The 17,421-nt window shown below is 38.0% G+C and overlaps 1 protein-coding gene across 4 annotated transcripts in view; it reads left to right on the top strand.

Annotated features, from left to right (window-relative positions):
• Positions 1-17,421, top strand: part of CEP126 (centrosomal protein 126) — a 68,464-nt gene that overhangs the window by 36,900 nt on the left and 14,143 nt on the right. For all 4 annotated transcript variants that reach the window (XM_027772482.1, XM_027772481.1, XM_027772480.1 and 1 more), the window contains 2 exons: positions 6,650-8,780; positions 14,330-14,442. In XM_027772482.1, coding sequence (XP_027628283.1) covers positions 6,650-8,780; positions 14,330-14,442 — 2,244 coding nt within the window. The remainder of the gene's footprint in view (positions 1-6,649; positions 8,781-14,329; positions 14,443-17,421) is intronic.

Here is a 17,421-nt window from a genome sequence, read left to right as displayed (position 1 = left end):
AAAAAAAAAAAAAAAAAAAAACTCACACCAGGTGTGTGTGCATGCATACCCAAAATCCCAAGAGGAGAATGGAGGAGAAGTGACTGTGTGTGGCCATTTCCCCGCGGGGGGGTCTCACTTTCTGTCTCTGTCTGTCTTTCTGGTGAGTGTATATACCCTATAGCAAAAAAACTCTAAAAAAAGAAAAAAAAGAAAAAAAAAAAAGACTGTGAAAACCAGTCATGCAACAACATAATGCTCACAGTGGATCTAACATTCAGGCGGAACTTACCAGACATATGAAGCAGCAGGAAAATATTAAATCTATTATCAGGAGAAAATTAGTCAATATAATCTGACAGAAATGACAGTGATGCTGGAATTACCAAATAAGAAATCTAAAGCTATTTTATAAGCATTTTCAAGAAATTGAAATAAAAATGAATATAATGAAAGATTTTTTAAAATATCTGAATAGAACTTCTAGATCTGAAAAACATAATATATGAAATAAAATATTTATCAGATAGGCTTCACAATGCAGTCGTTGGAGAAAAAGAGGTCAGTGAACTTGAAGACAGTAATAGGATTTATCTAAACTGAAGCACTGGTGGAAAAAATGAACAGATTAGTGACCTGTGAGACAATATATCAAATAGTCAACATATCTAATTAAAATCCCACAAAAGGCCAGAGGAAATATTTAAATAAATCATGATTTAAATAAGTTACATATACATGCCACCCAAAGGCATATCAAAACCAAGTTAAAGTAGACCAGCAGGTAGCATAGTGGTTTGGGTGCTGGACTCCCACATAGCCAACCACAATTCAAGTCCCAGATCTGGCAGCTTGCTTTCTCACTTTACCTCTCTTTCTCTCTCTCTCTCTATGTCTCTCTCTGGTGAGTACCTGTATCAGATTTTATAATAATAATAATGATAAATAAAATTAAATACTTATTTTTAAAAATCAAGTTAAGGCTAAAAAAGATTGCATACAGGGGGAAAAATTACAATAAACCAATAATGTAACTTACTTACAAGTAAAACTTGAAACTAATCATGATGTTTCATTGCTCATGGGTGGAAAAAATTCTGGTAAAAATAAAGTTTGGTTTATAAAATCAGAAGCCGCCAAACTTCTTTTGAGGTATTTTGTGAGATGAGACCTTCACAGACCTATGCCAACAGAAGAAATCTTGGAACCATGAACGTTATAGTTATTTCTTCTTTATTTTTCTTTTTTTTTTTCTTGGAGAGGTTTTTGCTATAGGGCATGTGCACTCGCCAGAAAGACAGAACAAGACAGAGAGACAGAAAGTGAGAGGTCACCCCCCCAGGGGGATGGCCATGCCGCAATCCCTTCTCCTCCATTCTCCTCTTGGGATCTTGGGCACGCATGCACATGCGCCCAGCGTGAGTTTAAGCCACTGGGTCTGGGACTCGAACTACAGTCTACTACATGGGAGTCTCACAACGTAGCCATTATGCTAACTGCTAGTCCCACATTATACTTATTTCTAAAGGGACCTTCTCACCCAGATTTCTATGTCTTATTAGATACAATCTCATTGGAAACTCTCCAGGCCTAGATTCATAGTCATTTTCAATTATTTATTTGAAATAAATAACTCAGTGCCAAAAACAGGTATTAAAGTAGCTGTGCTTTGCTTTGTTTTTCTGATTGGATTGAGTAACTCACTTTTTTTAAAAAGGTTTTTTGTTTTGTTTTTTGTTTTTGTTTTTGTTTTTTGTATTTTTGTTCGTTTGTTTGTTTTTTGCCTCAGGGCATGTGCACTCACCGAAGAGACAGACAAAGTGAGAGGGAAAGTGAGAAATCACCTCCCTAGGGGGGATGACCACAGCATAGTCTCGTCTCCTTTATTCTTCTCCTGGGATCTTGGGCACACACACACATACACGCACCCAGTGTGATTTTGAAGGCACCAGGTCCAGGGCTCAAACTGTGGTCAGCCATGTGGGAGTCCAGCAACATAATCACTATGCCATCTGCTAGTTCCTAAGTAGCTGTTACCTTTAGAGAGTTGTAGGATGAGATAAAGCAGGGTATAAATATTAGAAATATAAAGCTCTCATAAATCATTTTCAAAACTTATTTCACTGGGCCAGCTCTGTGATCTGATGGTTAACACCCAGATCCTACATGGCCGACCTTGTGGTTTGAGTGTCAGACCAAGGGGCCTAAGAAACACACCAGGCACATGTGCATGCATACCCAAATTTCAAAAAGGTGAGAGAGATGAAAGAGAATGGATTATAGCATAGCCATTGCCCATGGGGATTTCTTTCTTTTTCTTTTTTTTAATAGTTTATTATTATTATTTATATATTCAGTCACTATATATCATTTAGCTTGTGTAGAGAATTTACCTGACATGAAATACACCTCAGACCAGTCTAATTGAGAATACTATATACATCATCATTATCAATGGGCAATAAACCATTTCTGTATCCCACAAATGTCTTACCTCTCTATTTTTGCTCCCTAATTACCTTCCCTAGACTCTTCCCTTCTCCCAACTTCATTTCATACTATCTCCAATGTCCAAAACTATTTTTTTAATATTTATTTATTTATTTCATTTAATTCGTTGTTGTTAATTTGACGAGAGAAGGAAAGAGAGAGAGAAAGTGAGAGCGCAAGCCACCAGGTCCAAGACTTGAACGGTGGTTGGCCCTTTGGAAGTCCAGCACCTTAACCACCACATCACCTGCCAGCCCCATCCATAACAATTTTCAATGTTTTTATGTCCTCCAATCTCTTATTCTCTACCATAGAATGCAGACAGTCAAAATATATTAAGTGGAGACATACAGTGTCTCTCTTTCATAGTCTGACTCACTTCACTCAGCAAGAGATCTTCCACATTAGTCCACTTTCTATCAAATACCGGGGTCGTCTTGTTTATTATGACTGAATGGTATTCCATAGAGTGTATGTGCTATACCTTTTCAATCCATTCATCTGTTCATGGACATTTGAGTTGGTTCCATGTCTTAGGAATCATGAATAATGCCACAGTAAACATACTGTGCAAGTACTTTTCTGACTGAGTATTCTCCTGTCCTTTGGGTAGATACCTAGGAGTGGAATTAATGGATTATATGGTAGTTCTATTTGTAGGTCTTTGAGGAACCTCCATATTATTCTCAACAGTAGCTGGACCAATTCACATTCCCACAAACAGTTTAGGAGAGTTCCCCTTTTACCATAACCCCACCAACACTTAGCAATTTTTGTTTCTTTTTGTTTTTGTTTTTTTTTGTTTTGAGAAGTTTTTGCTATAGGGCACGTGCATTCACCAGAAAGACAGAGAGAGACAAAGAAAGTGAGAAATCATCCTCCAAGGGGAATAGCCACACTGCAATCCCTTCTTCTCCATTCTCCTCCTGGAATCTTGGGCACGCACGCACATGAGCCCAGCGTGAGTTTAAGCCTCTGGATCCAGGACACAAACCACTGTTGACAACATGGGAGTCTAGCGACCGACATAGCCATTACGCTAACCGCTGGTCCCAGCAGTTTTTGTTTTTTTAATCTTTGCCATTCTCTCTGAGGGTTAGGTGGTATCTCCATCTTCCTTATGATGAGGGATGTTGAGCATTTTTTCATATACTTTTTGGCTGTTCATATGTATTCCTTAGAGAATTGTTTATTATGCTCATTTTCCCACCTTTTAATTGGATTAATCATTTTTTTACAGGTAAGCCACTTGAGTTCCCAATGTATTCTGGTTATCAGTCCCTTATTTGGGGCATAGTTTACAAAAATACTGGGACCAGCAGGTGACATGGTAGTTAAGGGTGCTGGACTCCTGAATGACTGACCATGGTTTGAGTCCCGGACCTGGAGGTTTGCTTTCTCACTTTCTGTTTCACTCTTGCTCTGTCCCTCTCTGGTCAAGTTAAACTAAGTAAATAAATAAAGTTAAATAAAATAATTTTTTGAAGAAGTTTTTTTGCTATAGGGCATGTGTGCTCACCAGACAGACAAAGAGAGACAGAGAGACAGAAAACGAGAAATCACCCCCCAGGAGGGATGGCCACACCACAATCCCTTCTCTTCCATTCTCCTCTCGGGACCTTGGTCATGCACACTAACTGCTGGTCCCAATAAAATAATTATTTTTTTTTAATTCTTTCATTGGGGCCAGCAGGTGGTGTGGTGGCTAAGGGTGCTGGATTCCCACATGGCTGAATGCAGTTAGAGTCCTGGACCTGGCAGTTTGCTTTCTCACTTTCCCTTTCTTTTCATTTCCAGGATTGTGTAGTCACACTAGTTACTGTGTCCTTTGCTGTGCAGAAACTTCTTAATCTGATGTAATCCCACTTGTTTATTTTTGGGATTATTATCTGTGCTTTGGGGTGTCTTACTTAAGAAGTCTTTGCCTACCCCTCTCTCACCATCTTTCTCTCCCCTCCTTCTCTCTATCCCCCTCTCCTTCCCTCTGTTTTTCTCTCTCTCTCTCTCTGGCAAATGCATGTGTCCTCCAGAAAAAAAAAAAAAAACTTATTTCATAGTTATATGTCATTTATAAATAGCCATATATACTAAGGTATTATTATTCTGTAACCTATTGCCTTGATTTCTTGGTTTATTTTCTGGGTTAGTAAAAGAATATCTTTTTATCTAGTATCAGAATATTTTTGTGTTTTTGAAAATTTGTGATAAATTTTAAGGGCTACTAATATTATTTTGGTTAATTCAACATTTTGACTAGATTTCCAATTTTATATCTTTTTTTTTTTTTTGAGAAAGAGGTTTTTTCACTATAGGGCACATGCACTCGCCAGACAGACAGACAGAGACAGAGAGACAGAAAACGAGAAATCATCCCCCCAGAGGGGATGGCCACGCCACAATCCCTTCTCCTCTTGGGATCTTGGGCACGCACGCACACGTGCCTGGCGTCGATTTTAAGCCACCGGGTCCGGGATGCGAACCACAATCGACTACATGGGAGTCCAGCGACATAGCCATTACGCTAACTGCTGGTTCCCCCAATTTTATATCTTCTTAAAATTTATACATGTGATACAGATTAATGGATTCCAGATATGTGTGAGAAATCGGGATTATTTTCAGTCATTTACCATACTTGGAAGTGATCATGAAATTGTATTAAAGATTGATAAGTTTCTTTGAAAGATCAGTGAAATATCTATGAGGATGCCTATGAAATTTATGGATATTATTACTTTGCTAAATCTCTAAAAAGTAAGTGTTTAATAGTTCTTAACCATAAAAGTATATTAGAATTATCTAGGAAATTTTTTGAAATCTAATACCAGTATATTAAATCATCAGAAACTGGGCATAGTTTGTTTTGTTTTGTTTTGTTTTCTTAATCTTGCTATAGGGTACAAGCACTCTCCAGGGACAGACAGACAAAGAGAGAGGGCAGGTGAGTCAGTATCCCCCAAGGGGGTAGCCACACTACGATCTCTTCCTCTCCATTCTTTTCTCTGGATTTTGGGCACACACACACGTACTCGGCATGTTTTAAAAGTCCCCAGCTGTGGTACTGGAGCCATGCAATTGGTCCTATGGGATCTAGTTGCCTTATATACCATTCCACTAGCTGGCCCCGGGTGTAGATTTTTTTTTTTTTAAGTTTGCTCTAAGGCACATGTGCTCACAAGAGAGAGACAGAGAAAGAGAGAAGGAAAGCGAGAAAGCAAGCTACCAGGTCTGGGACTCGAGCCAAGTCATGGTAGGCCATGGTGCCTTAGTCACCATGCCACCTGCTGGCCCCAATGAGCATAGATATTTTTGCAAGTCATTTTGTGGTTCTAACAAGCAACCAAAATTGAAAACCTTACTGTAGACCACAAGATTAACTTTTATAAAAAGATGTAGTCTCCACCAACAGGAAGCTAGCATTAGTGCTTTAGAAGCTTTATTCAAGTCTAATAAATATTTCAGGAAAAAATATAATTAGTAAATAACTATTTTTCAAAATTTCAATTGCTGTCCCAAAACCTTCAAGAAATCCCATATTGGGACCAGCAGTTAATGTAATGGCTATGTCGCTGGACTCCCAAGTAGCCGACCGTGGTTCGAGTCCCGGACCCGGTCGCTTAAACTCACACCGGGCACATGTGCGTGCGTGCCCAAGATCCCAAAAGGAGAATGGAGGAGAAGGGATTGTGGCATGGCCACCCCTCCTGAGGGGTGATTTCTCGCTTTCTGTCTCTCTGTCTCTCTGTCTTTCTGGCGAGCGCATGCGCCCTATAGCAAAAACCTCTCCCAAAAAAAGAAAAAAAAAAAAAAGAAAGAAAGAAATCCCACATCTAAATGGAATAATAATAATAAAATTCTTTTTTTTTTCTTTTTGGTAGAGTTTTTGCCTTAGGACACATGCACTTGCTGGACAGAGAGAGAGAGGCAGAGACAGTGAGAGGGAAAGTGAGAAATCACCCCCCAGAGGAGATGGCCATGCCACAATCTCTTCTTCTCCATTCTCTTCTCAGGACCTTGGGCATGCCCCTCTCATTTTTTTACCCTAAAGACTGCTGCAGGGATATAGAGTATTTATATACCTACACTATTTATGGTCATAGTAGTCTATTTTATATAACAAGATTTGGACTTAGTGACAATGGTGTTTTGAGTCATTAATTTTGGCTTTTTCTTCCCCCAGAAATTTTGTGATGAAGTTAATCAGATAACCAATTCTGAAACCTTGTCGAGCATAGACAGTCTTGAAGCTGGAGAACATGAAGAAATATATTTAACACTTAATAAGGAGCCTTCTACACCAATCCAACAGAATTCCATTTCCTTCAAGTCAGCAAATCTACAGTCAGCTAATGTAAGCTGCTTTGATGGAGATAAACTGTCATCCTCCAAAACACAACATATCAATAATTGGCTTACAAATTTAGATGTCCCAAATACTCAGACTTTCACACTTTCCTCAGATATTTTAAGTAAACCTACTGTTCTACCATCATGGGAACATTTTAATAAAAAAGAAAATTTGTCTACTTCAAGAACCATGGAAAGATCCACAAATACTGCTAATAATTCAGTAAGCTTCATATATAGTCCACCTATATTTGTACTAGATAAAAAAAGTGAGCAGACCCCTGATACTAACGTCACAAAGACAACTGACTCCACTGCTGAAGCATTCAAAAGGGAGAAATCCTCAGTTACTGAGAGCCCAACATTTAAATTCAGCAAATCCTGGACCATTCCAGATTCTCTGTCACAGGAAGTGGCTATACTTTCCGACCAAGAGAAATACTCCGAATTAACTCAAGAAACGAGAGCAACTTCAACTCCTACTTCATCTGTTCCAGAGGCAACACCTTTGGTTTTGCCATCTAAATCACAATCATCTAGGCCTTCAGCAAAGAGCAGTATATACATTAAAGAAATTGCCGCAGTACAGTGTTCTGATAAGTTAGAGGACCTGAAAGATGTTAAAGGGGAAAAGATAAAATATTTTAATTGTAATAAGGAAGAGTTACATTTAGCTTCAGACAATTTTCAAGCTGCCTGTATATCTCACAATTCTGACTCAAAAGATAAAAAACAAAAAATAGCTGAAACATCATTGTCCAATGTGATTTCTAATTATGACTTAGTTGGTCAACCTAAGAAAATGAAATACAACATTCATGAGAGAAATGGTGTGAGATTTCTTAAAAGTATTTTAAAGAAAGAATCCAAATATGAATGTAATTATCTTAAGACACTAATTATAAACCAGGGCTTTAAGTTTGGAAATCAGAAGGCAGCAGATATCAGAGATAGTATTGAATTAACGAAGGAAAAAGGAAAAGATGCAGAAATCCCAAGGACTATTAAAAAACTAAGGTGGTTTGACGAAACTGGTGGTATAGGAAACAGTGCTGAAGACAGTCATTCACTGAAAAATAGAACAGGAATGACTCAACAGTGGTCTCAGCAATTCCATATTAAAAGTAGTGCTAGTAGCAACATAATTAGTGTTCCTGCTTCTGCTGTAAATTCTGCTGAGAAAGAGAAGTCAAAGGATGATTCTGTCTCTGATAATGTCACTGCTTTTGGAGAATCCAGAACAGACCATGTGCCTTTGAACTGTTTTAAACCTTCACATTGTAACTTTACTAAACAAGCTTGGCCAGCCTCAGGAAAAGAGGAAAGTAAAACCCCTCTACATAATGGTGATTCTAACACTCAGAAAGGTAATCCACAAAGAGGTGGAACTAAAGTAATTAGAAGAACCGGATCTGCAAAAGTCCAAACAGGCTTTCTGTATACCAACAGAAAAGGCACCATCATTCAGCCACAGTCTGCAAGCAAAACCAAGGCATTCATAGAAGCTCAGGGTAAACTAATTATACCTCATCCTCCTCCTAAACCTCCACTGAATATTAAAAGTGGTACAAATATGCAGGTGTCTCAGTGTCAGTCAGTAATGCCTGATAATTCTCAAAACGTTATTACCCGTAACTGTTTTAATTCAGAACATATGCTTCCACCAGAACATAGTTTGAACCAGTGGAATCAAGAAAGTGCTCCATTTTCAGATGCTTATTCTGACCTTGTCACTGTGATACCATCTCTGCCGTCTTACTGTTCTTCTGAGTGCCAAACTTTAGCAAAAATAAATCATCCAAATGATACTCAGACAGTTACCCAGCAAGATGGAACATTGTATTGCACTCAAAGAAGTCCTGTTTGTGAAGAAAGTTGTCAGACTTTCAAAAATATTAAAGAACAGTCGGTTTCCTTGTGGAAAAAAGAGCATAATGTCCTGTGTCAAAATAAGAAGGCTATTGGTAAGAATACATTTCTTTCTTTTGAAGATATAATATACAGCTCTTTAAATTCATGTGACAATTTTCTTGAGATATGGCAGTGTGCACTATATAATATTAATTTTGAAGTAATAACTTAGTGTTGTAGAGGTAACTTACCTCCCTTAAAATTTTAACTCTTTTTTTTTAAGAATTATTTACTTAATTTTATTTATTTATTCAACCATTTTCATTTGACAGAGAAAGACAGTGAGAAAGCAAGCCACCAGGTCCAAGACTCGAACCGCGGACAGCTATGTGGGAGTGCTCAGCACCTTAACCACGATGCCACCTGCTGTCCCAACTCTTTTTTTAAATCTATGTGAACCAGCCTGTGCTCAACTAAAATTAGAAACTTTTGCCAGCCTTCATTTTTTTTTCCATTATTTTTCTTGTTAGGATAAAAGAAAGATAAGAAATAAGGATAAATTTCTCTTCCATATTATTATTTCATTGCTGTGGTAGTCAAATTTTCTTTCAAGATAAGCACAATGAAATGATAAGAATATTGTTTAAAGTATTCTAAATAAGTGAATAAATGTAATTATAATATAGTCCTATATTTTTCTTTAGAATGTTTGTTAAATTGAATTTCTATGCGCTAATAATAGATGTACCTAATCCTCCCATCCTCTTCCTAAAATTACAGCAGATGTACTTCTATTGGGTTTTCAGAAAAGTCATGACATATTTTGTGTCATAGATGAGTATGTCATGACTTTTTCAGTGACCCATTATATTGGTTTTTATGTGAGGAAAAAAATTATACCATTGCCTTAAATTTTTCTGAAGATTAATTCTCTATGCAATGCCTCTGCCCTTAAGAGGTGGTTAACTCCTCATGAAAGTACTTTCCTCGTCTGAAAGAATGGACTGGGAGCTTACAAGTTTCCCAACTAGTAGGAGTCAGTTACCTATTGAGAAATAGTTGGGCTGGGGGCATCCCCGTAGCACAGGGTTTTAGTACTGCACAGAGGAAGATGAATCTCATGTGACCAACTACAGTTCCAGGCCTGGCCTCAGCAGCTTGTAAACTTGCTGGGTATGCACATGCCCGTGGGGAATTCTCTGTCATGCACACATGTGCAATCCCTCTGTTACAGAGAAGACAGAGAGAGAGAGAAATAGGACTGAAGCAAGCAGAAAAGCTGGTTTGTTTTTTTTTTCCAAACATATGAATAAATATTGGGTCATTGGAACAGTCATGACACATTATTGCATTAATAGAAAAATAAGTCATGACTTTCCTAACAACCTAATATATAAAATTGTTTAAAATGTTACATTTAAAGTCTTCTTCAACTAGACAGCAAGCTTTTGTAATTCATCACTGTCTCCTGAGGTTCTAACAGCTACTGGCATTTAGTATGCACAGACTTTTCTTAAATTGAATGGAAACAAGCCACATTAGCAGATGGGAAGTTAAATAACAGACTGTAATGTAAAAATATTCAATACTTGTCTACAAAAATCTAGATTAAAAAAATTATTTCTCAAGACTGTCACTGGCCTCCCAGGTAGTAGACTGCTGTTCAAGTCCCAGACCCAGCAGCTTAAAACTCATACCAGGCATATGTGTGTGCATGCCCAAAATCCTAAGAGGGTGGAGGAGAAGGGATTGAGGCGTGGCCATCCCCACTGGGGAGTGATTTTTTGCTTTCTGTCTCATTGTCTCTGGGGAGCACATGCACCCTATAGCAAAATTCTCTCTTAAAAAAAAAAAAAAAGTTAATTCTCTCTCATGAAACAACCAGATATAAGAAAAACCAAAGGCCTACACCCAGGACAGCTATTCTTTATTTCATTTATTTAAATTTACTTTTTATCACATGTCTTTACAGTATACATTTATTTTTTCCAACACAAAATCCATGCATGTCAGTCAAGATAAGGATATTACTATATACATTATTATCAGTGTAAGGAATGGGCTGACCACGAAGAAAATAGAAATATAGAGCCTTTATTGGGAGCGGTCTCAGGTGAGGTCCAACAGAGAAAAAGAGAGGAGGAGGCGGGCCAGAGAATTCTTGCACTAGAGCAGGGCTTAGCGATTTTTATAACAGAATAGGGAGGAGGAATGTCTTAGAGGTAAACAGTTCACATATGGTAAAGGTTAAAGGGGAGGGCAGATTTGTGTGCCACGTAACATCTGGTGACGTATGCAGAATAGAGTCCCGTGTGCAGAGCAGAATGTATGTGCTGAGTAGAGTGCCGTGTGCTACATCTGGGTTAGATCCGAGTACAGCACAAGTCTGATGAAGACTAGATTCGGGTTGCGTCAGCCAACTGTGGCATGGCTACCAATCCTCACATCCAAGCTGCCCAGGCCTCCACCCTAATAGCTTCTCATTACTTATCAGTTAAACATACTCCTACCCATTTTTTTCCTTCCCCTTTTTCCTCCCTTCTATACTAAGCTCTTTCTTTTTCATATTTTATTGATTCACAAAAGATCTTAAAGTATGGACAAAGCTAGAACCTAGTGACAAGTGCACTGTATTTTCTTCTGAAACAATTTTTTCCCCTCTCCATTCCTCCTCTTACTAAAGAGAGGTATAAACTAACTAATTTATGAAAAAAAATTAGGTTAATCTCAATTTGGTCTGTTATTTGCACAAAGCGCCGTAAGAATTCAATTTCTGATTCAAGGCAACAGATACTATTATTGAACTTATGCAAATAACCATTCTGCCACAAAATAAGAATGTTCACAAATATTTTCCAATTGCAAAGGGGTCACGAAGAGGGATAAGTTTATATTTCAATTAAAAAAAAATCTTTAACAAATTCCTGAACCCAACAACTCAAAAGAAAACAAAAATCCTTAAATCTGGAAGACATAACATTGAAGAAAATCAATAATGTCTTTTTTTTTTTTTTTGAGAGATTTTCATTGTAGGGCGCGTGCGCTCGCCAGACAGACAGAGAGAGACATAGAGACAGAAAGCGAGAAATCACCCCGCAGGGGCGATGGTCACGCCGCAATCCCTTCTCCTCCATTCTCCTCTCGGGATCTTGGGCACGCACACACACGCGCCCGGCGTGAGTTTTAAGCCACCGGGTCCGGGACACGAACCGCCGTCGACTATGTGGGAGTCCAGCGACATAGCCATTACACTAACTGCTGGTTCCCAATAATGTTTTTTAAAAAGTCATAGAATTCTATTTTCTTGATTTCCCATATTCCTTGTGTGTCTGTGGTGGTTGTTTCTGGTCATCCGATGGATCATTCATTACTTCCCACCTTCTGGCTTTTTGGTGGGTGTTGGACCAGAAGGAGAGGTTTGGGGAAGAGGCTTTTTCTGGGTAAAGGAGCAGGCAAAGCCCACCTCAGATGCACATGGAATCTGACTTTTCTCTGGGTGTTGGGCCAGAGGACACCTTTTTTAAGGGCAGCTGAGAAAGATTACCTAAGGAACTTTATGTGCATAACAAGACAACCTTTGTATGCAGTTTTACCCCTTGCTCCTCACCTTCCGATAACTCCTGTCCAACTCCTAAAGTGAATCACTGGTTAACCCTAAGCGTTGGACCCATTTAGTCTCCCCATTTTCTTCTTCTGTAAAGAAAGGATATATTATTTTCAACAACCATCCAGCCCCTCTTTTGAGTTCATATTTTATACAATTAGTTTACATTTGCATATACATTAAATAAATGTTTGCCTTTCTCATTAAAAAAATTACTTCATTCATTAAGTTTTATTCTCTTTTTATCTGTTTCAAAATGTAATTTTAATTTTTACAGTATTTCCCAAAAATGAAGGTTTATACAGATGAGATGTTGTAAAATAAAGAATAAGTATTGGTAGTTACCTTTTGAGTATCTGTCTTGTGTCAGTCACAAGACCAAATGCTTTATACATGTTGTCTCATTTAAAACCTCACAACCAAAAGAGACCCTATTTTGAGGGCCAGATGGAGGCACCACGGTAAGTTAAATAATAATAAATACAGCCCCACGTGGGAAGGTTCACTATTCAAGTAGAGAACTCCTTGAATATAGCAGGCATGTGCCCATGACACAGGCTGGCTCAAGGCAGGGATGCATCAAGACTGTATGACTCTGTTGGGGATGCTGTCTGTCTGTGTATATCTGTCCTTTTTTCTCTATAAAGAGATAAATAAGCTTTAAAGATAAAATAAAACCTTATTTCGCATAAGAAGAAATGCAGTAGATCAAAGTCAAGAGCTAATAAGTAGCTCAATTGGTATTTTAATCCAAATCTCTATGGCTCCAAGTTCTACTAAAACCATATAATAAAGGTATAGTAAATGTATTTTCAAGCAAATATTTATCAGACTCTGAGCTAATCATGAAATATATTAGAACACCTAATCTTTTCCAATACTTGATGCATAAAAGAACAGCATATTAAGAGTTTCTCATTTAGGGAACCAGCAGTTAGCGTAATGGCTATGTCGCTGAACTCCCACGTAGTCGACTGAGGTTCGCATCCCGGACCCGGTGGCTTAAAACTCACGCTGGGCGCGTGTGCATACGTGCCTAAGATCCTGAGAGGAGAATGGTGGGAGGGAGTGCGGCGTGACCATCCCCCCTGGGGGGTGATTTCTCGCTTTCTGTCTCTCTCTGCCCTATAGTGAAAATCTCTCCAAAAAAAAGTTTCTCATTTGCTGATAAAAGAATGGACATATACCCTTCAATGGCATGGTAGTTGTAACAAGTGGCATAGTGATTAAGACAGCTAGATCCCACATGGCCAACTGCACAGGTGAAAGTCCTAGACCCAGTGGCTTTAAAAAAAAAAGCACACCAAGCACATGTGCATATGCACCCAAAATCCCAAAAGGAGAATGGAGGAGGAGGGATTGCAGTGTGGCTATTCCCCTGGGAGGGTGATTTCTTACTTTCCCTCTCTGTCTCTCTCTGGGGAGTGCATGTGCCGTATAGCAAAAACTTTAAAAAATAATTTAAAAATAAAGAATGAAATGCATATATTCATCAAGAGAAGCCAATATTTTTTCTGACATTTAATCAAAGAAGGTAGTTCTGGGATCAGCAGGTGGTATGGAGATTAAGGGCTCTGAAATCCCACATGGTTGACCACAGTTCCAGTTCCGGGCCTGGGAGCTTGCTTTCTCACTTTTCCTCTCTCTCTCTCTCTCACTCACTCTCACTCTCTCTCATTCTCACTCTGTCCTTCTCTGGTCAAATTAAATAAATAAATAAAGTTAAAATAGTTCTAAAAAAAAAAAAAAGAAAAACTTAAAAAAAAAGTTTTAAAAATAATGTATCCAATATCAAATGACAAATTTCAACAATGTAAACAATTACTTTTGCACCAACCTAATTTATTTGAAGCAGAAATGTTTTCAAATTTATCATTTTAGCTGTGTAACGCATAGAACATTTAAGAGAAGTTCAATGAAAGTTTGCTGGATGAATGAATGAATGAAATGTAGAAAGTTCTCTGTGATGTTTGAAGGTAACTTGAAAGTTTACAGTGGGTATATATATTATCTGTTCAACCTGCATAATTTTTGACATTATGCTGACATTTATTTAAGATTCTACCATTAAGAGAAGAAAACGAATTGTTGAAAATAAACAAAGAAGTTTTTTAGAACAGAAAAGACAAAACTCTGGATCTGTAGGACAGAAGTACAATGAACAAACGGATGTAAGTATAGTATAGTAAAAGATCTTTATTCAGTAGTGAAATATTATTTGGAATAGATATTCTTTGAATGTTCTTAAAACACTATGTTCTTGCTGTAAACTATATGCTACAACATAAACATAACCAAAGCCATTTGTAAAACAGGAATGGGATCTGTGCTAGAAGTTTTTATACTGAACTTATTTGCTATATGCTCATTATCTATATGATCAATAATAAAGGGTTTAAAATAACTTTTTTGTGTGGGGGGAAGAGGTTTTTTGCTATAGGGCTTGTGCACTCGCCAGAAAGACAGAGACAGAGAGATACAAAGCGAGAAATCACCCCCCACGGGCGATGGTCATGCCACAATTCCTTTTCCTCCATTCTCCTCTTGGAATCTTGGGCACACACGTACTGCATTTAAGCCACCAGGTCCAGGACTCAAACCACGGTCAACTACATAGGAGTCCAACGACCGTAGCCATTATGCTAACTGCTGGTCCTGGGTTTAAAATAACTTTTAAGAAATCCCTATTGTTATTTTATTTGCTATTATTTATAGCCAACTCTGGGAGAAAATGAAGTAATTCACAACAAAATTCAATAAAGTTATTTAAATATCATTAAAGAAAAGTAAAGTCAAGCCATGAATAAAAGAAGCAAGTATGCTAATCATGAAGACTAATACAGTCCTATATGATTGAGCATCCTATTTTGATCTGAGCTTCCTGTAAGACATAACAAAAAGGAAAATTGAATGGGTTACGTAATTATCAAGAGATACTGATAATTATGTTTTTTGTAATATATTTTAAATTTTTTAAATTATTTTATTTTACTTTATTTTAATTTGACCAGAGAGGAATAGAGTAAGAGAGGGAGGAAGGGAAGGAAAAAGGGAGGAAGGGAAAGGGAAGGAGGGGGAGCGAGAAAGAGAGAAAGCAAGCCTCCACGTCTGGGACTTGAACTGCAGTTGGCCATGTGGGAGTCCAGCACCCTTAATCACCATGCCACCTGCTGGCCCTATGTAATATATTTTTAAAGACATTGCCCATTGAAGACCTTTTATAGGTGACCACAAGTACATAATAGATGTATCCTTAGTTCAGCAAGTGAATTCAGAGTTTCATATGGCTGATTGTGTAAGAAATCTTCAATAAAAGTAAAAAATGTAATGACAGTCTAAAAATGAGTGGGAGTAATTCTGTAAGGGCTAAGTAAATGTGGTCTAAATATGACATTTTCTTGAGCTCTAACTTGATCTGAGGATTGATTTTAGAATATAAAAAAAAAGTAGGAGCCAGCAGGTAGTGTAGTGATTGAGGCCCTGGACTACCACATGGCCAACTGCAGTTTGAGTCCTAGACCAGTGGCTTTTAACACACCATGTGTGCGTGCATTCCCAAAATCCCTAGAGGAGAATGGAGGAGAAGGGATTTCAGCATGGCCATCCTCCCTGGGAGTGAGTGCCTGCACCCTATAGCAAAAATCTCTCAAAAAAAAAAAAAGGAATATTAAAAAATCTAGATTGAGGGACCAGCAGTTGACGTAATGGCTGTGTCACTGGACTCCCATGTAGTCAACCACAGTTCGAGTCCCGGACCTGGGTGGCTTAAACTCATGCCAAGCACGTGTACATGTATGCCCAAGATCCCGAGAGGAGAATGGAGAAGGGATTGAGGTGTGGCCATCCTCCTGGAATGGCCGCTTTCTGTCTCTCTGTCTGGCAAACGTGTGCACCCTATAGCAGAAAAACTCTCAAAAAAAATCTAGATTGATAGGTAAATAGCATTTCACTTGGAGTTTCTTTAAGTATAACTATTCCTGTTTTTTTTTTCCTAATACAATCAAAATAGGGTGCTTTATGAAGAATTTATTTGCTTATTATTGGTTTTATTGAGGTATAATTGATAGACAAATAATTGCATTTACTGTGTACAACTTGATGAATTTGGACATATTCAAACACCCATAATATCATCACCACAGTCAAGGGAGTAGACATATCCAACACCTCCCAGAATTTCCTTGAGAACATTTTAAATAAAATAAAAAGAAATATTTTATTGTAATCAGTAGTATTTTTACCGTGGCTCCTTCACCTTATTATATATAACATCACAAACTAAATGACATCAGATGTCACTTGACCAATATGACAAAGTATTTTTTTAAGAATTATTATGTAAGGGACCTGCAGTTAGCATAATGGCTATGTCACTGGACTCCCACATAGTCGACCGCAGTTCGAGTCCTGGACCCGGTGGCTTAAACTCACGCCGGGTGCGTGTGCATGCGTGCTCAAGATCCCGAGAGGAGAATGGAGGAGAAGGGATTGCTATGTGGCCATCCCCCCTGGGGGGTGATTTCTCGCTTTCTATCTGTCTCTCTCTGGTGAGTGCATGCACCCTATAGCAAAAACCTCTCCAAAAAAATAAAAAAGAAAAAAAAGAATTATTATGTAATTGTATTTATTATTATTTAACTTGCTACAAAGCACATGCACTCACCAGAGAGAGACACACACACAGAGAGAGAAGGAAAGTGAGAAAACAAGCTACCATGTCCAGGACTCAAACCACAGTTAGCCATGTGGGAGTCCTGTTCATCTGAACAACCAAGATCAGAAGCTCAAAATTGGGGGGGAAATATTTGTTTATGTTTTATTTCTTTCCCATCTTTTTAAAGTTTTATGTTATAATTTCTAGTTTCCATAAGTGTTCATCTTTGTGGAGTACAGTATGTTTTTTCATAGCATACATAAAGGATGTAATAATCAAATCATGGATATAGACATATCTCTCCTATTGGACATTGAATATTACATTATGATGTGTATATTAGTAGTTCTGCCAGGTTTTTTTTTAAGTATATAGTGTACTGTCATTTTTTTTTGCTGAGCTGTGATGCATTGTTCCATAACCTATTCCTCTTGTTTACGTGTATACTTATATCTGCTAATCATTTTCTCCTAAACCCTCCACTCTCTCAATTTTG

The sequence above is a fragment of the Tupaia chinensis genome, unplaced genomic scaffold (genome assembly GCF_000334495.1).
Source record: "Tupaia chinensis unplaced genomic scaffold, TupChi_1.0 Scaffold000276_2, whole genome shotgun sequence".
In the NCBI taxonomy this organism is placed as follows: domain Eukaryota; kingdom Metazoa; phylum Chordata; class Mammalia; order Scandentia; family Tupaiidae; genus Tupaia; species Tupaia belangeri.
This window is presented reverse-complemented; position numbering and strand designations above follow the sequence as displayed.